General features: G+C 43.9%; 1 protein-coding gene across 5 annotated transcripts in view; it reads left to right on the forward strand.

The window, feature by feature from the left end:
- The window catches only part of WDR35 (WD repeat domain 35), a 192,075-nt gene that overhangs the window by 167,427 nt on the left and 1,522 nt on the right, over positions 1 to 23,126 (forward strand). For all 5 annotated transcript variants that reach the window (XM_068108360.2, XM_068108362.2, XM_078773176.1 and 2 more), the window contains 7 exons: positions 6,347 to 6,493; positions 6,600 to 6,732; positions 13,263 to 13,373; positions 13,895 to 14,059; positions 14,198 to 14,323; positions 21,611 to 21,764; positions 22,580 to 22,826. In XM_068108360.2, the coding sequence (XP_067964461.2) occupies positions 6,347 to 6,493; positions 6,600 to 6,732; positions 13,263 to 13,373; positions 13,895 to 14,059; positions 14,198 to 14,323; positions 21,611 to 21,764; positions 22,580 to 22,826 (1,083 nt within the window). The remainder of the gene's footprint in view (positions 1 to 6,346; positions 6,494 to 6,599; positions 6,733 to 13,262; positions 13,374 to 13,894; positions 14,060 to 14,197; positions 14,324 to 21,610; positions 21,765 to 22,579; positions 22,827 to 23,126) is intronic.

A 23,126-nucleotide genomic window follows, 5' to 3' on the forward strand; every position in this document is an offset into this window, starting at 1 on the left:
ACTCCTTTGTGGAAAAATAATTTCTAAATATATCTCATTTTCTACTTTGCAGGACATGGAGTCTAGCAATATGGATGAAGACGTTACTCCACCTGTGCTCAATTGCTTCATCTGTGCACGCTCGGATACACCAGCTGAAAGGCTCATACAGGCAACTCCAAAGGGATACTCAACTTTATTGAAACAAGCAGAAACTGTCGAAAATGTTACTGTTGTGGAATGTATGAAGGAGGCTCAAAAGGAAGGAAAACTGAGGTACCACCAGAAGTGTAAAAATGATCTGTACAACAACTTTGTTGCAACCACCAAGAAGTCAGCTCAAGCATCAAAGGCAGAGAAAGAGTCATCAAAGTTGAAGAGAAGACGCACTACTTGTGAGTTCAGTTCATCAACTGGCTGCAGTTCTAGAAGATCACAGTCAGTTGACCTCCTGTATAAGGATGTATGCATTCTTTGCAACCAACCAGCCCAGCCCTACAAAAATAATCCAGCACAAGCTAGAAAGAAATACAGAGTGCCAGATAATTTGACTGCAGATACACTGAAGGCAAGCTTGCTGAAGACAGCACGGAGTCGCGGGGATGACTGGGGCACTGAAGTCACTGGACGCCTGGAAGGGATCAACGACTTGGTAGCAGAAGAAACACTGTACCATTTGCGATGCAAACTTATGTTTGCGAGAGGTGACAGTTTGTCCAAGACTGATGAGGAAGGAAAAAGGAAGAGAGGACAGAGGAGTATTGATGAGGAGCAAGAGGCAGTTTTTATTGAATTCTGCGAATGGTTAGACTCAGAATTAGAGCATGGGGTAATGAACATGGACCAAGTCCATGAAAAGCTGCAGGAGTTTGATCAGTCACCAGAGAAGAGCCTTTCTTATTCAAAGCATTGGCTAAAGATAAAACTTCTAGAGAAATACGAAGACACCTTGTATTTCACAACACAGGAAAGAAGGGCAGATGTACTCTGTCTCAAAGATGGCACCGACAATATTCTGCGAGAGCATCATGCTAATCTTGACCATGGAGATGAGAAGACTCAGATCATAAAGACGGAACTCAAGTTCATATCCAATGATATTGCCTTGATTGATTTAGGTCCAAAGTCATACCCCACCACACACAGTATGACTGACATCGATAGTCAGCTGACACTTGTTCCTGCAAGCCTTCAGATGTTCTTGAGACCGATTGTCAAGACAGACGAAAGAGTTGCCGTTTGGGGGCAGAATTTTATTAAGGCCTGTCGACCTCGGTCTGGAGTATTGCCACACCAAATGGGGCTTGCCATACAACTTGATCATAGATTTGGGTCAAAATGGATGCTCAACAAGTTCCACCGGCTGGGATACACCGAGTCTTACACGGAGACACAAAACTACAAATACTGCTTCCTTAATAGTAGGAGTGGAGATGATGTTCCAGATACTTCTGGCACTCTTGACACCATTGTGGAGGAAACCGATGAACAGATCAATGATGAGGTTGCGGTTGATGATGCGCTTGAGGATCAATCAGTGATGACAGCCAAAGTGCCAGCCAGTGAAAGTGAATTGTCAAGTAATGATCAGGTGGTCTTTATGGAGGTTGGGGAAACAAACAATGCAGTCACTCAGTTTGTTGGAGACAATATAGATTTAAACATTGTCTCTATTCACGGAAACACTCCCTTTCACTCAATGGGTTGGATCGAAGTCACCTCTCCGGCACCACCTTTGCCAGATCCACAGACAACAGCAGCTTTCCCCCGGGTGAAGTTGAAGGCACTCGACAAAGCTAAGATCCTGAGAGGAACTGAAGTAAAGATTATTCCATTTACGAACAGGAAACAGATAGGAACGAACGCGATCATGTTTCTCCCCCTCGCTGAGCTTTCCTCCTCCCTGGCTCATGATCAGCCACTCCTCACTCCAGGTGACACACTCTGGGCAGCGGGGTGGGTGATCAAAGCCAACGATCCTGAGTTCCCACACTCCAACTGGAATGGCTGGATGAAGAGAATCCATGCTAATGATGCAAAGCAGAGCACACAGATCGAGTTCCTCCCAGTTATTGAAGGAGACCCTAATGACCTCAACACCATCTTCACCACTCTGAAAGAGTGCATACGGCGCGCTGGGGTCGCTATAGTGACCTTTGATCTTCCGATTTGGCTGAAGGCTGTGAATATAATAAAGCAGGCAAATCTACCCGTCACTCCAAGGTTGGGTGGTTTTCACCTGCTGAAGTCTTATCTTGGATCAATGGGTAACATCATGGAAGATTCTGGACTACTAGATGTGATCCAGTTGATCTATCCTGGAAGTACGACAGCCAACCACATCATGGATGGAGGATGTTTTGACAAGGCAATCCGTGTTCACCTAATCATCGATGCAGCCATCTATCAACACATCATGAAACTTGCCTTCACTGAGGAGGAGCGTGAATGAGAAATAACTCTTGAGTATTATATATGTATGTGAAATAAAAGCTACTTTGTGTGTAAATGTAAAAGTGAAAATATAAATGTTAACAATCAACTCAGAATCATGAAAAACCCTTATTTGACCCCTCATAAGTTACTTAAGGGCCGATTAAAAAAAATAAAAATTCTCGAAAATAATTTTTCGGTACCCGAATTCAACAGCTTTTTATCTGGGTTTCCCACGGGAGTTGAACTTCAACATTTTAACACATGTTATTACACACCTTTACAAACATATTGGTGAAGAAATTTTTTGGTAACAATTTAGTTAACAGATTTGTGAAATATCTCATAAAATGCCCTTACTAATATGTGGGAAGGTTACATGCCCAGACCAGGAATCGAACCCAGGTCCTCTGGAGAACCGTACCAGTGGTCTACCATCTGAGCTATCTGGGTGACCCTGACTGAGCATGTAATTTTCCCACACATATGATTGCCACTCTTTCCGTCAATGCTTCCGGGGCGCTCGCTGCCAACCATAGGAGCAATAACGGTCTGAACACGAGAGGGTCTTCCTCCAATGTGGGGACAAATCCATGGCCTCTATTATAAACACCACTGGGGGCGTAGTGAAGCAATTAGATGAATGAACAGGATTAAATAATAAAATTGATATGTGGGGAAAATTGCACGCCCAGACCAGGAATCGAACCCAGGTCCACTGGAAAACCGTACCAGTGGTCTGCCATCTGAGCTATCCGGGTGACCCTGACCGAGCATGCAATTTTCCCACACATATGATTGCCACTGTTTCCGTCAATGCTTCCGGGGCGCTCGTTGCCAACCATAGGAATACCAAAGGCCTGAACACGAGAGGGTCTTCTTCCAATTGCAGGACAAATCCATGTCTGCTATTATAAACACCATTGGGGGCAATATGTCAATTAATTAGTCATAATCCTGTTCGTTTATTTCATTGTGTTTGTATGCCCACAGCTCGGGAGGTAGCTTCATCGGATACATTTTGTCCATTGGTTATCGAGTTTAAGGTGCCATCTGGTTCATCTGTGATGGGCATGGCCAGGCACTGCTGTTTTATTTCACTGACCCTTTAAGTCATCATCTAGCAGTGTCCATGTGTGTTATACCTCTCCCACCCTCCCCCTTCCCATGCCCCCTCCTCCCAAGCCTTCTCCCTCCCACAGATCTCCCGATGTCCCTGTTCTCTACTGTTGTACTTGTGTGCTTCCCTCTCTCTACCCATCTTGTCAACCGCTCCCTTTATTGTATGTTTTGTGTGTCCGTTTTTTTTTTTTGTGATTGATGTTAGCTATTACACGAACCTCGATCTTGTATACAAAAATATTAAAAAGTCATTTTGCAAAGTCTCGGTAGTAGGCCGCAGTGGAAACCTTAATTGTTTGACAGGAAGTCATCTTTGATGACACATTCTGAGGCCTATAAAGGTCCCTAAATGCTCAAAATAATTTTCCTATTTTTTGCTCTGAGCTACTAAGACAGTTTAATGCTTTGTATTTTGAAACTCCCATTTCGATTCTCTTATCTGTTTCCAAGACTTTGGTAGAGTTCTATTGAAGCAAATGATCATCGATTGCTCCTCGAAGCACAGGGCAAGGATGACGGTGGAAATGCAGATTAGTTGCTGATCCACGTTGGCTAGATTTACGAGTATGAAGAAAGAGTCTTATTTTATGCTCATATTGTTACATAAATCAGGCTCGTACAAACTGCCATAACAGAGGGTTCATTTGATCTTTAAAATGAAAATGCATTCCAGAAATTTGGATGTACAAGTGCACCATGCATGTAATACAGTCCTCACTGTTTGCCAAAATAAATGAGTCCAATTATATAGCGGATGGTGCCGGCAGCAGTCTGGAGGAATGCGCAATCAAATGAGATTGAATCTCGACCAGCAAGATTCAAATCTCAACCCAGCTGTGAACTCTCATTCTGGCATTTTGCAGGCATGGTGAGGCATTAATAGTTGTGCCATCACTTAGATGGACGTTAAACTTGGTGCTCCACCTGCCACCATTAGTTAATGGAAGATCCCAAGGTGTTCTTCGTGAAGAATCGGCGAGCTATTGCCAGCATCCTAAACAAATTCCAGGTTCCTGTACACTCAGTCGAGTACCTTGTGTCGGAGACTGTAATGCTCTGTCCAGGATTGTACACTTGCCAAGAAACTGCTTCGGTACATCCAATGCTTCATATGGAGCTTGGTACATGATGGTGATGAAACTGACAAGTTCATTCGGTGAGGAAATGTGTGCCTGTTGCCACAGCCCAAGTCAGGTAACCCATTCCCATTTTCTATTGCCTATAAAGCTCCTCTTTCGTTTTGATTTGGTGCACGCAACATTTTAAATACTAAAGTTTAATATTGATTTTTTAGTGTGTAGACCAGGAACCAGATGTTAGCAAGCGGTATGGAAGGATCAAATGGAAAATGGAATTAATATGGAGGAAGCACATCTAGCCCAATATCGGATAGGGTGGAGAGCAGTGGTTCAGGGCTTAAGCTGCACAGCAGTGGAGATATGAAGATTGATTTTGCTACTACGTAGTTGGCTGAGACGCTCCGTTTGAAATGCAAGGTTCTCGGTGAAGTTTTGTATATAGCATCAGATATTTGAGGAAATAGTGCTGGCACACTTTGCTGTTTATTGGTGAACGGTTTGGCCAAACCAGTAATTTCATAATGGTAATGAATGAATGAATGAATGATCGTTTTAAAGCCATTTTCCCCGCGAGAGCGGGGGTTAGCCTTGCAGGCCCCATGACAATCATGGTTCCCTGTTTGAGGCAATGTTTTTATGGCCGGATGCCCTTCCTGACGCCAACCCTTGGTCGCCTCTTACGATGCGCAGGGATACCGTGTACCTATTCTAAATCGGGGTACACACCGTGATCATTCATCCCAGTGACGCACACAATCAAGTAGTCCACGGAGTGGACAGAGAGAACTCAATAAACACAATTGTGTTTTAATCGGCCTTCTAGGGGTAAGGCACGATGCTTTATTGGCTCGATCACAAAAACCATAAATGGTAACAGAATGGAATAAACTGCACAAAGCCTGCAGGAACTGTCGGCAACAGACGCTCCAAACAGGACGCAGGTAAGATCACTCGCGGTTCCAATCGACGATCTCCGGGACTCGGAGGGTAACAGGATGGAATTCACCGCACAAGGCCGGCAGGAACGGTCGGCCAGCAGCTCCAACACGAAGCAGGCAATCACTCGCGGTTCCAATCTACGAGATCCGGGAATCACTCGTTTTCTTCCGGAGTTACTCGCTCGTAAAATACCAAACTGTAATCGACCAGCCCAACTCGGCTGTCGTGAGGATTCAAGGAAAGCCCTTTTGAGATTTCCCACTCGGAGCCTTCGAGCCGCGTCCGTTGCACAAGATGGCGACCGCCTCTCTCGACTCTCCACCAATCACGTGCCGAATCGCCTCCCGATCGCGTGAGGCTCCAAGGAGGCCACGTCACGCGGTGGGCGGGGCACCAAATCTGGGTGAGAACAGGTGGTTTCACCGGTGGTTTCTCACAATATATATATATATATATATATATATATATATATATATATATATATATATATATATATACATATATATATATATATACATATATATATATATATACATATATATATATATACATATATATATATATATACATATACATATATACATACATATACATATATACATACATATACATATATACATACATATATATATATATATATATATATATATATATATATATATATATTTATTTTTTTTTCATAATGGTGAGGGATAAAAATCGCTTTTAGTATGAAATGACATGTACCAGTTCCTTTGCACTCTGATTATGCCATACCTTTGAAACCCTTTACTCCAAACACTGTATGGGAGCAGAGACCTTGCGCTGAAGCTGCGCACCAAGCTGGGTGATTGGTTTCGGGTACTCCAACTGCTTAGTACCACTGCTGGCAATGCAGATGATGCACTCAAAGAGCAGGCAAACAACAGCATCGGAGAGTACTATGCTGAAAGGAAGAAATGGCACGTGACATCTGCCTTTTACTTATTCTCTGTTTTAGGATTTACAGTTTAGCAGTTTGTTGAGGACATTTTAACACTTTTTGTTGATACTTTCTCCACTCTCAAGGTCTAGCTCAGTGAAGTACTACATGGAGGCTCATAATATGGAACAACTGGCTGAGTGCTACATCATGCTGGAGGACTACGAGAAGCTCTCCGAGCTGGCAAGTTCACTCCCAGAGCAGCACAAGCTACTACCGGTGAGTCGATTTGATGAATGTGTTAAACCGGACAAATGAATTAATAATTTATCGACCCCACATATTACGGCAGCTTTAAACTAAAACATGTACAGATACATTCAAAGTACACCGCCCCCATACCAAATAAATAACATCCTCTTGCGCGCGGCATTGCCGGGGCGCCTTGGGCGTCCAGCCATACCACCGTGCAGCACAGAGAGACGGTATTGGGAGGGAGAGGTGTACAATAAATGATTGATTAATTGGGTAATTAAAATCAATATATATAAATAATCGTAAAATAATTTCTTCATCAATTGGTTAATAACATACCTCAACCACCAGTGGTTGAGGGGTAACCTTTCATCCGAAGAGGTAACCTTTTGAAAATTAATTATATAAGTCATCAATCGGAAAAAAAAGAAAAAAGAATTGATTAATCGATTAATTGATCAATCAATAAATCAAAAATATCCTTTATAGCCACATCACTTGGTCACTGTCATGTCCAAATATCAGCTTCCTAACTCAAAACGTGCCTGAGATATTGCCCCGATGAGAAAGAAAATAAATAAGTGATTAATAATGAAAAAAAATGAAAAAATGGTACAATAATTAAATTATTAATCAATTGGCTAATAGAATACCTAAACCACCACCGTTTCATCCGAAAATGTAACTTTAAAAAAATTAATCAATGAAGTCATTAATCGAATAATTAAATAATTAATCGATTAATTGATTAATCAATAAATAAAAAATAGCCTTTGCAGTCAAATCACTTGGTCATTGTCATGTCCAAATATCAGCTTCATAGCTCAAAAGGTGCCTGAGATATTGCCCAGGTGAGAAAGGAAATAAATAAGTACTTGATTAACCGCTATAATTAAGTAATTCATCAATTAATTGATTAATTAAAAAGCAAAAAATACCATTTTGCCAAAGTACTTCCCCACCATTGTGCCAAATGTTCAGCTTCCTAGCTCAAAGGATGGCTGAGATATCGCCCGGACAAACAAACAAGAAAACAAACAAACAAGACAGCAAGAAACCGGAGTGAAAACTGAGTACTCCCTTTCAGCGTGCGTCATTGCCGGCCCCCTTCATTCATTGTCATTGCCGGCCCGGCGATGACGCCATGCAACGCCTGGAGATGGCATAGGAAAGGAGCGGTGTACAATTCTCACTTACCGATCACAGCCGTTTGCAACTGGGAATGCAACTTCATGTATTTAAGTTTGCAACTTCATGTATTTAAGTTTGCAACTTCATGTATTTAAGTTAGTTTCCCTGCATTGGAGCAATACCAAGGTTGCTTTTGGACCAAAGAGTATGTGGGGAAACTTTGTTTTTTAAAAGTCTGTTTTGTATGATGTGCTGCATCACAGAACTAAAAATCTATGTTCTGGCTGCTTTGGAGGTGGAAAGCTACCATGAGATGAAGAGTTCATAGAGCCGGATACCCCACGCAGTGTTTAAGTCTATAATTTTAATAAAACGATGCTTTTAAAGATAGTTTTTTTTAAATCCGGAAGTTTAGTGCTATTGAAATAGTCTTGTACAGTATACACTATCCTATAGAACATTCCAGGTAGTGCAAAACTGGAGGTTTTTGGAAGTATTATGAAGGCGATTGGTGTTCTACAGTGTTCAAGTATATAATTCAACTTAAATAAACTAAACATTGAAAAAGTCATGTAAATATATTAATTCCATTTTTACAGGGTCGATTGCACCTGGTGTGTACCCTAGTTAGAATAGTGTTACGTGCTCCTCCCCGACTCCCTGGTCACGGTGTACCTCCGAGCCCTGAGAGGAGTCACGGCAGAAAAATGTGTTATTCTGTATGTCAAAGATCAATGGTGAAGCCACACCAATTGTTACCAACAAACAAATATTGTATTAAGATCACACAAGAACAACAGTACAACAATAATAGTAATCAAAAGTACAATCAATATATCCTATGATAGTACCATCAGTTTTGTAACATATAACTCACTGTGCTCCAAGTGAGTGAACCAAGAACATTCCCAATGTCTCTTTCCCGGCTTCAAACCCAAAGTTGTTGATTCCGGCTTCAAGCCAAAGTCGATCCGCTCCAGCGATTGTCAGAACGATGTCTAATCGAGACCAGAATCCTGTTCAGATGATAGTCACAGTCACGCGGCCAAAGCTGCGTAAAGGCGCTCTCAAGGCGACTGGGAAATCCAAAGGCGCCCTCCAGGCGACTGGGAAATCACACCCTCTGGTATAGACGTTCCAAGGCTCACAGTCGGCAAACCTCAGATTTACCTTCAAAATCCGCATTGCACACACACACACCAGAGACGTCTGACTGCGGTGAAAACGGCTGACAGGAAGCAAAGAAAAACCTTGCGCGACGCGCAAAGGCTGAAGCGAAGCAAAGAAACCTTGCTCGGCGCGCCAAGCGCGCGAGTCAAAATGACCGACGGCCGTACTCGAGACGTAACGGCAGTCCACCGATTCTCTTCGGAATCGACCGCAAAACCTGACATGCAGGTTTTTCTGTCACAGCGATAACAACTCTGTCGCAGGAATCCCTTTCCTGGGAAACCCAAAGCTCACTCGTGACTCTTGCTCACCAACGTTCGCTCCAGACTGCAAAGGGATACGGTGTACCTATTGTTCCCAATACTGCAAAGCAACTATGCTTCTTGTCCGACTCCACTCGCTCCGCCTTCTTTTTCTCTTCTTCCTCTTTGTCGTCGTCCGATTCCCGATCCGGTTTTCGGTTTCTTTTAACTCTAACTTTTTCACCTTTTGAAAACATTTCATAAACAATAAACCTTTTGAAAACAATAATAGCACATGGAATCAAAAATATTTACAGTGGATGAAAACCACAACAACGGAAGTGACGAATCCGTAACAATAGGTACACCGTATCCCTGCGTGTCGTAAGAGGCGACGAAGAGGGTTGGCGACAGGAAGGGCATCCGGCCATAAAAACATTGCCTCAAAAAGAGAACCATGACAATTACAACTACATATAGGCAGGGAACAGCCCGAAGTGGAGATCGGTTTCTGAGGTTTGGGACATGGAATGTAGGGACAATGACAGGGAGATCAGGAGAAGTGGTGGAAGTATTGGTCAGAAGAAGAGTGGACATATGTTGTGTGCAAGAGACGAGATGGAAGGGAAGTGGTGTGAGAATGATGAAGGGGAGGCAGGGACAGAAATACAAGTTTGCGTGGCAAGGGTGCCCGGAGGGCGTGAATGGTGTTGGTGTCCTGTTTTCTGAGGAGTTTCTAGACAGTGTGGTGAGTGTGACTCGAATGAGTGATAGGTTGATGATGGTGAAAATGATGATTGGAAAGCTCTTGGTGAACGTCATCTCGGGATATGCTCCGCAGGTTGGTCGGAGCGATGAAGAGAAGGACAAGTTCTGGTGTGCGATAGAGAAGCTGATGGAAAACGTGAAAGATGAGGAAGTTGTTGTGGTAGGAGGAGACCTAAATGGACATGTGGGAAGGAGTATGGATGGTTTTGACGGAGTTCATGGGGGTTACGGATATGGTGTGAGAAATGGAGAAGGTGAAAGGATTTTGGAGTTTGCTGATGGAGCTGATTTGTTGATTTGTAATACTCAGTTCCAGAAAGAGGATAATAAGCTTGTTACATACACGCCAGGTGGGTCGACGACAACCGTTGACTACCTGATGGTGCATAGGCGAGATAGGGGGCACCTCCGGGACACAAAGGTGATCCCGGGGGAGGAGGCTGTTTCACAGCACCACTTGGTTGTCTGCGACATAAGGGTGAAAGGTGCGAGGAGAGCTCGGCGGGTGAAGTACCAACCGGGAATGAAGGTGTGGAGGTTCAAAGAGGTGACAGTAAGGGAGGCATTAAAAGAGAGGCTGAGTAGGGTAGAGGATGATGTGGTTGAGCTTGAACATGGTTGGATGTCAATGAAAGATAGTCTGTTGGGAGCTGTTGGTGAGGTATGTGGATGGACAAAAGGACCACCGAGGCACTCGGAAACATGGTGGTGGGATGATGAAGTTGGAAAGAGGATTGACGAGAAGAGGAAGAAGTACAAGGAGTGGCAGAAGGCGAAGGGTACGGGAGCAGAAAAGGCAGAGCATGAAAGTTATAAGGCAGTCAAGAAGGCTGCAAAGAAAGAGGTAGCAAAGGCGCAGGAGGCATGTAGGAAAATGTTCGGAGAACGCTTGGATTCGGAAGAGGGTCAGAGAGCGGTATTCAGGATTGCAAAGCAGATAGCGAAAGAGAGGTGTAATGTGATGGGGGTGAGTTGCTTGAAGGATGAAGTGGGACAAATCGTTGTGGACCCAGATGGAATTAAAGGAAGATGGAAAAGATATATGGGAATGCTGTTGAATACAGAGAATGAATGGGATGGCAACATAGAGAGTAACCCAGTTTTAGGACCGGCAGAGAAGATAACTGAGAAGGAAGTTGAGGAAGTGATAAAAGCAATGAAGAGTAGAAAAGCGGGAGGGCCGACGGGAGTTGTGGGAGATATGTTGAAGGCAGCAGGAAGTTGGGGTGTGAAGAGAATGACAGAGAGCTGTAATCTGGTGGTGAAAGAAGGCCGCATTCCAGTGGATTGGGAACTGAGTACCCTCGTCCCTCTATACAAGGGGAAAGGTGACCCTCTGGAGTGTGGCTCGTACCGAGCGATAAAGTTATTGGAGCATGGAATAAAGGTATTGGAAAGGGTGTTGGAGAGGAGGATAAGGAAGAAGGTGAAGATCGACAAAATGCAGTTTGGATTTATGCCAGGAAGAGGAACGACAGACGCGCTCTTTATTGTGAGGCAGTTGCAGGAGAAGTACATGGAGAAGAGGAAGAGGTTGTTTCTTGGGTTTGTTGATCTAGAGAAAGCATTCAATCGGGTTCCACGCGAAGTATTGACATGGGCATTGAGGAAGTTAGGAGTGGAGGAATGGTTGATCCGAGTAGTGATGGCAATGTACAAAAGAGCGCGCACAGCTGTAAAGACGAAGGACGGGAACAGTGGTGAGTTTGAGGTGAAGGTGGGAGTGCATCAGGGGTCGGTACTAAGTCCACTACTATTTGTAGCTGTGATGGAGGTGCTGGCTCAGAACGTAAAGGAGGGTTTACCGTGGGAGTTGTTGTATGCAGTTGATCTGGTGTTGATTGTGGAAAGTATGGATGGACTGAAGGAAAAGATGAACAATTGGAAGGAATGTGTGGAGACAAAAGGTCTGAAGGTGAATATAGGAAAGGCGAAGGTGATGGCAAGTGGTAAAGCATGTGGTAAGGTGGAAAGAACTGGGAAGTGGCCATGTGCTGTGTGCAGGAAGGGTGTCGGAGTGAACTCCATTCAATGTACAATGTGCACCGAGTGGGTTCATCAAAAATGTAGTGGTCTGAGAGGGTCATTAACCAGTGTGGCAGCTACATTCAAATGTAAGGTGTGCACAGAGGGAGCTGCAGATGGAGGAAATGTTGAGTTGGATCTTGGAGACGGCGTGAAGCTGGAAGGTGTGAAAACATTTTGCTACCTCAGAGACATGCTGAATGGAGATGGTGGATCAGACTCGGCAACGGTTGCTTGAGTGAGATGTGCATGGAAGAAGTTTCGGGAACTGAGTGGCATGCTGATGAGGAGGGGAGTGTCGTTGAAGCTGAAGGGAAATGTGTATGCTGCATGTGTGAGAAGTGTTATGATTTATGGGAGCGAGTCATGGGAAATGAACGTAGAGCAGCAACGAAGGCTGGAAAGGGTGGAAATGCGAATGGTTCGGTGGACGTGCGGAGTATCATTGAGAGAGAGGAAGACAAATGATGAATTGCGAAAGATGATGAGAATAGAGCCTGTGATTAATGCTGTGAAGAGGAACAGGTTGAGATGGTTTGGTCATGTGTTGAGGAAGGATGAAAGTGACTGGTTGAGAAGAGTGATGGAAATGAATGTAGAAGGGAGTAGAGGACGGGGAAGACCGAGAAAGACTTGGCTAAAGATGGTGGAAGAAGAAATGCGGGCAAGGGGGTTAACAAGGAGAGATGCAGAAAATAGGGCAAAATGGAGAAGATTGTCATGGGGACCGCAAGGCTAACCCCCACTCTAGCAGGGAAAATGGCCTTAAAATGCATGTTGTGTTGTTGCTATTACACCACCCTATCTAGCACGCTACATTAGTTTTTCTTGCCTGTTGTATGTATCCTTTATGACATCCCTGAACACAGTAAGTTTCCTGTTTGGAATGATTATCAATTTTGTTTTACTGCCAGGCAGACAGACAGAGTGAAATTATTATCCTTCTCCTCCTTTCTGCGCATGTGCAATCAGGACGGATTCGGAGACAAAGTACTGTTAAACGGCGGGTTCGGTTTCCGATTCGTGTTCAAAATATTGCATTCAATTTAAATAACTTATTCCTCGATCATAAACTGACATTTGTCGACAAACAGAAGGATAGACAGACATGAACCAATTGCTTAATCCCTTTTTTCACTTTGCATTGTCAGGGTAAACATGCATAGTTCTCTTGTGCCAACCTTAGGAGATCCACTTACTGTACCTTTGTGACCGCAGAAGCTTGGCCAGGTGTTTTTGTCAGTTGGGATGTGCCAGGAGGCCATTGACGCATTTCTTAGAAACAACCAGCCAAAGCTTGCAATCAACGCCTGCGTGGAGCTCAACAAGGTAAGCTCCCCATGATGTCAAAACGACCCACTTCGAGGCCTGTGTACCACAAAGAACAGGAGCTATGATATGATTTTTGTTTATTTTTTCGTGGGGATAGCTGCTAATATTAAACAATATGTTTACTATGGAGCAGATGGTTACACTGTGCAAGCACAGTTTAAGTACCCAGCATGGTTTGTTTGTGTGGTAACAGATTAATTAACTCACCGTTGGGAAAGGATATTGGCTGAAAGAGTCGAAACCTCCATGAATATCCGAGCCCTGTTAGGGATAGGGTTAGTTATTAATCGGAATTCCAAGCAGTCGGAAAATCGATACCGATTGCTTACCAGTTAATACGTTTAGGTGAAAAAAAAAATCGACATTTGCAATGAACATAAAGGTATGTATAGGGTGTTGTAGAATTATTATTTCCAATTTGACATCCTTAAATGTTGATATAGCACTTTAGGAATTGATGTTACTGTTCAATAAATATAATTAGATTTGTGAGAAAATGATCGATTTGTTTTGGACAGTGGAAACAGGCGGTGGAATTGGCACAGTTCCACAATGTGCATGAGGTGCGACCCCTTCTTGCCAAATATGTGGCCCGTCTGTTAGAAAATGGGCAGCAGCTGGAAGCCGTGGAGCTTTACCGCATCGCACATTGCCACCTTGAGGCAGCTCAACTGCTGTTTCAGGTGAGGTCTTCAACTAAAGCGCTGCTTTTGCGGCACGCATCTGTTGTACTTTTGCATCACCCAAAATCCCGTGGAGATGCAAATCGGAGTATCTGCCTCAACCGATCATTTAAATGCATTGTGTTCCCTTCTACGCAGCTGGCGGACAAGGAGGCAAAGATGAGACGGAAGCCTTTACTTGCGAAAAAAATCTTCGTTCTGGCTGCTTTGGAGGTGGAAAGCTACCATGAGATGAAGAGAAGCCAGAAAAAGGACAAAACGGAGGTGGGAAGTAACGAGTGACTATTTCGGGTGTTTGCTGCTAAGTGCAAAGGAATGAGATGTGTACATTTTATTTAACTAAAAGTATTGAGACAACAAGGAAATATGTGGTGTTATTATTTCACAACTCTTTTTTATTTTAATACTAGGGGTTTCTACTTCTTTGGGAGAAATCACAGCTAGGAGAAACCACGTCAAGAACACTTTGGACTAATTGTTGATACATACTCTTACGTGTGTGGGGGTAGGTAATGAAATACCTTAGTCGAGGTAGAATTGTATAAATTAGCATGCCCCGAATGTCGCGAAGAAGAACCTTCATGTATTTAAGTTAGGGCCAAATGTCTGTGTAAGCATTTGTATGTCTCCATGTGAAGGGTAAAGCTATGCTAATTAGGTAGGGCATTAGGATAAATGCCCAGTGTATAATTGCCCTGTGATTTTACCCTTTGTTCTTATGACATTTACCCGGCCAGTCATGCACTCGGCACATAATTGAAACCGACCCGATCGCCGACGGTACCCAGACACTACTACCCCGCCCAGCCGAACCTTCTCGATGGGCCTCAAGAATGGCCGTGAGGCCACGCCCCGAAGGACGATTGGGTGGGGAACGATGGGACGATGGAGTGGCACTTGGTGATTTGAGCGCGCGTGACATCAGAGGGAACTTTCCAGGATGGGGAAAGAAAAGGAGAAGCAAGCGCCATTTTGGCCTCTCTCGGTTCCAGTGTTCATAGCAGGCAGACGCATTCTTTCGCTCTCTCTGGTGCTGGCTGCATGGCGAGCAGGCACATTTTTGGCTTTTTCCTGAACTGGCTTCGTGACAGCTGCGCTTCGTGCCGTGTGCGCCTGGGAGGAACATCAAAGCGGTGGGGGAGTTTTTGTGGACAACTCCCATCGTAAGGAGACTATCCTGTCTGGCCGGCTGGCTACCGGCGTGGCTCCACGCCATCTTGTGTGTTTCCTGCGCAGTGGTTCGAGGCGACCCCGCCAGGTGCTCGTCGAGACCAGAGTTAGGTGTCGGCTGGCAGAAACATTATTTTATTTCTTTAAGTTTTCCCCGTGTCTGTTTCATGGGTCTGAGTGGAGATGTCTCACTGTCGGATTTATTTTACCTCAACATTATTTTTATCGTATTGCATTTATTTTCATTAAACCATTATTTGTTGCATTTCATTTGTTGTATTGTTGATTTGCCTTGTACGTTTATTTGTTCGTGGGTTCGGAAAACCCTCGTCATGGCCGTCCGTTCAAATAAGACCAGGGACCTCCATTTCCCTTGCACCGCCATAAAGAGATAACACCGCCATAGTTTTGGGTAAACACTTTTAAAGCTCGGGGGGGGGGGGGGGGGGGGTCGTTAAAGTTAGTCGTTAAAACGTTAAAGCTCGGTCGGCCATCTGTCACCCAGGGGTCTTGACCCTGGGGACGCGACAATACTATCAAGTTGCCCGTGCCTGCACGGGAGTCTAAATGGAGTAGGTATAGAGGTATCAAAATGCAAATGGCTTCTTCTGGCATTGAGCCAGCAAGCTGGGAGCAAACATTCACATTTAATGCCACATCTGATGCAATTAAAAGGCTCTAATTGCAGTGAGGTGCTCCATTTGAAACTGTTTGTTCGATATATGTAGCTTTTTGATGTATAGGGTCTGTAATAAAATTTATGTTGGTGTCGAAGCCAGTGAGCAATTGCAAATCTGGAGTATATTATCAAAACAATAACTAGAAAGTATCTTAAAATACAAAGCCCCACATCCGCTTTGTATTCAGACATCTTATTTTTCTTCTTCTTTTTCCTCGGTATGATAACCATGATGAAAGCAGCAAAAAAATAAAAATAAAAATTTGACAATTTTATGCAACCTTGACCTTTTAATCTTAAAAAAAAAAAAAAAATTCTAGCTTTTGATTGGTGAACCAATTCAGTGACCAAATATGCAAATTCTTAAAATTTCAGGTCAATTGGATGACAATTGTCGATTTTATGTGATGCTGAACTTTGACCTTTTGACCAGATTATTAATTTGACTTCTCCATATCATAATAAAGCTTTGTTGAAATTTCATGACAAAAGCTCAAATGGTAAAAAAGTTATGGCCCGGATACACACAGACAGACAGACAGACAGACAAACGTGATTGCAAAACCCCATCTGTCGCTGCGCGGGGGACGGGCTAACAAATGTTTTATTACCATTTTCCCCTTTTTCAGGGGGTTGGTCGAATGATGGCTCCATATGGATTTATCCACTGTAATTGTTTTTTTTTTTGAAACCCAAACGTTCCACTTCTTTCTTGCCAGTTTCGATCCATACCATTTTATGACATCCTTTCGGCCCTTTCCTTCCACCATGAGTTTATTGCAACAGCTTCATCTTCTATTCTTAATCCTGATTTTGTTTTTTAAAATCCAGGACATACCTTACAAAGGAATCATCATACTAAAATACGCAATTTGGTGTCTGTCTGTCCGACTGATTTTTATGACCGCAATACATTATGTCGTTACTTATTCAATTTCAACTAAACTTGACAGGAGGAGGGAGGGTCACACGATGGAGGTTGGTAGCGACTTAATTTGCCCTCCTCCCCAAGGGGGTTGTCCATCTTGGGTGAACTCTGAGTTGAGGTGTATAACCGTGTTAAGATAGCTTTGTCAAGGCATTTTTCTAAGGCCACTTCTAACCACAAAAGTAACAAGCATTCTGAGTATTGCACTGCAACACATGTCCCCTACCAAAGTTCAAAGTGCCATAACTTTGTCAAAAATGATCGAATATGCAAATTTATGCACGGTTGATGCTGGTTTTCAAACTTGCTCTGAGGTATGCTGAGACACATGTGTGTCACGCCTCGCCTCGTTGATAAGCCCGCAAGGTCGCTCCGTGGAGCGGCCGGCACGTATTCAACTATGTGTGAATTATATAATTACCAACTCACGGTCTGAGGTAACTCGGCTAAAAATTATCCAAATTGCACCAAATAAAGTTTATGAATGGTTGCACAGACCCGTACTTCTCACTAAAAGTGGAAACAGAATGTAAATTGGAGTTAAAACAAGGAATATTAACAGCTTTGACTTACCGCACTCCAAATTATAGTCCGGAAAACTGTTGGGGAAATTACCAAAGTTCAAAGTGCCATAACTTTGTCAAAAATGATCGAAACGTCGTGAAGTTCGAACTTGATCTGTAACTTATCATGAGGAAACCATGTACCAAGTTTGAAATCATTAGCATTAAGAGTTTAGAAAAAATGTCCGGAAAACTGTTCTTTGTGTGACGGACTGATGGACTGACGGACGGACAGACGGAGGGACGGAGTGCAAACCTATAGTCCCCTCCGGTGTACAACGGTAGGGGACTAATAACCACGCTGACAATAGCACAATAGTAATGTTATTACAAAACGATATTAATGCTAATAATCTGCTTTACTGGTGAGTCTTTCCCCTCTCCCCAAGGGGTGTTTCCTCCATTGACAAATTCCCTGTTAAAATAGCTGTATAAACAGCAATAAACCTTTCCGTTTTCGTGGGAGCACCCCTACCAGAAGTAAAAATATTATAAACCACAAACACATATGATTACCTTTTGAAACAGTCTCTAAAGCTGTTTAACAGTAACACTAAACAAAGTGAGGAAACCCAGGGTGTGTTCAGTCACAGGTCACACCAGATATTATAATGTTTTGTTAAGGTGTATAAATAACTTATATTTTATAAGGTGCCATTTTTACAAGGCCGCTGTCCCTCCTCCCCAAGGGGAATTAATTCCTCCTTGGACAAACACCATACCATGTTAAGGCGCTTATCATATCGTTTTTCCAAGGCCGTTTCTAATAACAAAAGTAACTAACAGCTAGAACGACACTCGGTAGAGAGCATATGCCTCCGCCAGGTTGAACAGTTTACCTTTTGTATCCCACTGGTGGGTCGGATCTGGATTCGGACCTGAACCAAAATCTAATCGGCTTGTTCTTGTCACCTAACCAACTCATCCACCTAGTTTTGTCATAATCCATCCATAACTTCTTGAAATATCATGCTATACAGTATACAGTCCATTCAGAAAGTATTCACACCATTGACTGTTTCACGTTTTGTTGTGTTACAGCCTGAATGTAAAATGGATTGAATGAAAACAAATTGTCACAGATATACCCAAAATACCCCATAATGATAAAGTAAAGGCATGTTTTTAGAGATTTTAAAAAGTACAGTACAGTGGTACCTCGGCTTACGAGTTTAATCCGTTCCGTGACGGAGCTCGTAAGCCAAATCGCTCGTAAGTCAAAGCAAATTTTCCCATTCAAATGCATTGAAATGCTATTAATCCGTTCCAGCCTCAAAAAAAAAACACCAATTTTTTTTGTTAGGTGCTTTTAAATAACAAAAATGTACTTTATAAATAACAAATAATGTATAAACAAGCACGACCTCGTATATACTGTACATAATACAAGAGAATGTAAAGAAATAAACTGGTTTTATTAAGCAGAGGAGAAGAGCATGCCAGGTGAGGTGTGCGTGTTGTCGACTTGGCGAGGCAGTACGATCGTACTCCTTCTACGATATGTACGATTTTGAAGCAGAAGGAGTCCATAAAGGCTATAACGCCAGCCAAGGGCGTTACGATTATTTCAAAGCTCCGGACCTCTATCCATGAAGATATGGAGAAGTTGTTGTTTGTGTGGTTGAAGGAGAAGCAGCTCGCAGGAGATACCGTGACCGAGAGCATCATGTGTTTGAAAAGATTGAAACTCGGATATCGAGCACGGACCACGAGGTGTTTTTTCTTTTTTCTTAATCTCGGTTTCAGTGAACTTTTGCTCTGTGCTCACGTGTACTGCACCTGTACCTGTAATGGTACGTCAGAGGATGGCACCTGTTGTCATCATATTAAGTGCAAGATGTTCTGCATCGTAAGTTGGTACACCGTGGTCTTTCGGCGGTGTTTAAGCCGGCCGTCTTGGCTTCTGTCACCATTGGCATTGAGTCTTTCGATGTAGGTAGGTCGTTGTGTGCCGGTGCCTTGGCCGAATTCCTTCATTGCTGCATTGTTAGCTCACCTGGTTTTTTATACCACATCTTTGGTTATCGGACCAGCGAATGACGTCATCTCCAAAGTATGGCTTATTCTCACTTGTCTTGGACGATCTTCTACTTCTAGCCTTCCACCGTGCATTTAGTGTCCACTGTACTTACTGTACAGTGCCTGGTAAAATTGATGTAATGGGTTTTTGACCGTCAATGCCATGAACCGTCATGAACCGTCATGAACCGTCATGAACCGTCATGAACCGTCAACGCCATGAACCGCTAACACTCAAAAGCCCATTTATCGCGCCTTATAAAGCAAAACGCAAACCGAAAGCCATGCCTCTCAAGCGAGGCGTGCTTCCGTGGTCACGTGATCCACAGGTGTAGCTCATTATACCCGCACGCGCGACACGCTTTGGCGGTCACGTGACCAGCCACTCTGGAGGCGGGGATCCCCGCCGATGACGTCACCGGCTGGAGCAAGGAGATTCCTCGCTCATGTATTTCGACGATTGCGTGTTTTATATCCAAGCAGAGATGCTTTCACGGCAAGATAACCACGTGACCGGAACCGGAAGCCACAACCGGAAAATTCAAAAAAATAAATTTTTTGAGCTCGTACATCGGATCTCGGCTCGTATCCCAAAGCAACAAACCGCCCGAGCGACGGCTCGTATCCCGAAAAACTCGTACGTTGGGGCACTCGTAAGCCGAGGTACCACTGTATATTGAAAATTAAATACAGAAATATCTAATTTAAATAAGTATTCAACCCACTGAGTCAGTACTTCGTAGAAGAGACTTTGGCAGCTATTACAACTTTGAGTCTTCTTGGGGATGTCTGTCGCAGGTTTGCACATCTAGATTTGGGGAGTTTCTCCCGTTCTTCCTTGTAGATTTGCTCAAGCTCTGTCAAGCTGGATGGGGAGCATCGGTGAACAGCAATCTTTAAGCCTTTTCACAGATTCTCAATGGGATTCAAATCTGGGCTTTGGCTGGGCCACTTGAGGACTTTCACGTTCTTGAGCTGAAGCCATTCCAGTGTGGCTTTGGCTGCATGCTTGGGGTCATTGTCCTGTTGGAATGTAAATCTCCAAGTTATTTTGCACTTTGAAGTAGGTTCTCCTCAAGGATTAGACTGACTTTGGCTCCATTCATTGTTCCTTCTGTCCTTTCAAGTCTCAGTCTCTGCTGCTGAAAAGCATCCCCATAGCATGATGCTGCCACCACCATGCATCACGGTAGGGATGGTGTTAGATGAGTGATGAGCTGTGCTCGGTTTCTGATAGACGTAGTACTTTGCATTTAGGCCAAATAATTCTATTTTCGTCTCATCAGACCACATAATATCTAACACTAGCAGAAGTACCCGGCATTGCCGGGCGGGGGAGGGGAGGGGGAAGAGGAGGGGAGGGGAACGGGGGGGGGGGGAGGGGAGAAGAGGGGGGGGAGGGGAGAAGAGGGGGGGAAGTACCCGGCGTTCCGTGTATAAACGTGAGGGAGAAGAGGGGGGAGGGGGAGGGGTGGAGAGGAGGGGGAGGGATGGGAGAGGAGAGGGGTGGGAGAGGGGAGGGGGAGGGGGTGGTGGGGAGGGGGAGGGGGTGGTGGGGAGGGGGAGGGGGTGGTGGGGAGGGGGAGGGGGAGGGGGAGGGGGGAGGGGGGTGTTCCTCGCTGAAATGTGAAAAAACGCAATCGCTTTTCGCTCTGAAATACGTGCGAACGCGTAACTGAGTTAATGGCGGCAAGGAACATCACGTGATCGCTCTGAGCGAATCAGCGCGCTGCTCTGCCACCGGTCAGATTCCGTGCATAATATTCCTCGCTGAAATGCGCTGAGGTAAAAATATGGTAAAAAAATATTATGAAATTTTTTTTTTTAGGTCGGCCATGTTCTTCCCAGGCTCTATGGCCATGTCTGTGCCAAATATCAAGTACGTGAGCCTCTCCGTTTAGGAGTCCATCGGTAACATCACACACACACACACACACACACACACACACACACACACACACACACACACACACACACACACACACACACACACACACACACACACACACACACTGTGTTTTATATATATAGATAAGTAATAGTAATAATAATTGGCAATAATAATGAGAATAACAAAATCCGCTGCCGCCCGTAGTGAGTGTGTGTGCACTAGTTTATCCAAATGAGAGAAACGACCAAAACTGAAGTGCTTTGTGCTGCCACTGATTATGATTTTTGGTGTGTTCTCAAAGGCGGCCTCTGCACTTGTGGGCTTACTTGAGGAAGATGCGACGGCTGGAGGATTGATGGTAGACTTGCCCTGGCGTGGTGCTGAGGCTTATCACTTTTACCTACTGGCACAGAGGCAGTTCTACAGTGGGCAGCCTGAAACTGCAACTGCCACAGGTAAAGGAAGTCATGTTTGGTAAACAAATATGTTTGCCAAGTATAGTCTTACTCACAAGTACCCAGTAGGGTTACCTCAATGGTATGTAATATGTACCATTAGAAACTGTGGGCCTACTTTTGAAAGCTCAACAAAAGTCGTGACCTTTTATATTTCAGATTGTCACATGTTGCACATTCACTTTGTTCACCAAGGACCTTGTTCTTAAAAAGACCTTTAAACTCGTCTGTTTTGTTTATACAAGTTTTTCCATTGCCACATCTTCATCAAAAGTGCTTTATAGTGTTAGGATGAAAATTTTGCCGAAGTCCCTTAGAAAATAACTGTTACATTGTTTGATTAATAAATGCACTTTAACGTTGCTCAGAGTGTGCAAACCTTAACGTTGCTCAGAGTGTGCAAACCTTGCTCAGAATTGTTGATTTGCCAGCAGGGGTCACATGATGTTAAACTGGTCATCTGAGGCTTTAGAAGTATTTTCATGAGAAGAATCTTGCAAGATTAGCTACTGTGCTGTCATCACTGTTCATATGCAGTACATGGCTGTGGGATACCATCAGTTCTTTCAAAGACATGCCAGTGCAAAACACCATTTAGAGTTTGAACTTCGATTTTGGACTTATCCTTGTTTGATTTTTTTAATGGGCCTTTTAACAAAACAAATGAAATGTTTAAAGTAAATGAACAGATATTTCTTTGAAGTCCCCATTTAGTCTTTTTTATCAGTCCAAGTCTTCATTTACTTTACCTATTGGTGCAAAACAAAGTTTGTGTTATCTTGGTAGCTTCATCCAAACCCACTTTCCTCCAACAGCAAAAGTCCTCGTTGATTACGAAGATATAATCCCTCCAGAGGATATCTACTCTTTGTTGGCCCTATTCGCCTGCAAAAGTGGCGCCTTCAAAACAGCCTCACGAGCCTTCCTGCGCCTTGAGACAATGCCTGGGTTATCCGAAAAAGAAAAACGAGCTTATGAACAATGTGCCTTGGAAGTATTCACCAAGCACAAACCTTACGATACTTCGAAAAGCGAGGAATCACAATCAGAGATATTGGAAGGGTGAGTGGAGAAACCACACTGCTTTAACACGCCGCTCAACGTGACTCCACAGAGCACACGATCCCCCACCATGTTCGCCAATTCTAGTGCTCCGTCCCTCCTTGTATCCTGTCCGGTAGCTTCCTGGCTTACCCAGTGCAGGCACTGCAGGTAGCTTCTGAGCTTTCCCTGCTTGCACACTCATTCCGCAGCTCAAGCATTGCTTCCAGCATTTCTCCAGTGCACTTGAGAACGAACTTCCTGGGTATGCATGCTTGCCCATGCTACCAAGTTCCTGGCATCCAAGTGTTTGTGGACTCC

Source organism: Myxine glutinosa, chromosome 2, assembly GCF_964187855.1.
Source record: "Myxine glutinosa chromosome 2, kmMyxGlut1.1, whole genome shotgun sequence".
NCBI classification, from domain to species: domain Eukaryota; kingdom Metazoa; phylum Chordata; class Myxini; order Myxiniformes; family Myxinidae; genus Myxine; species Myxine glutinosa.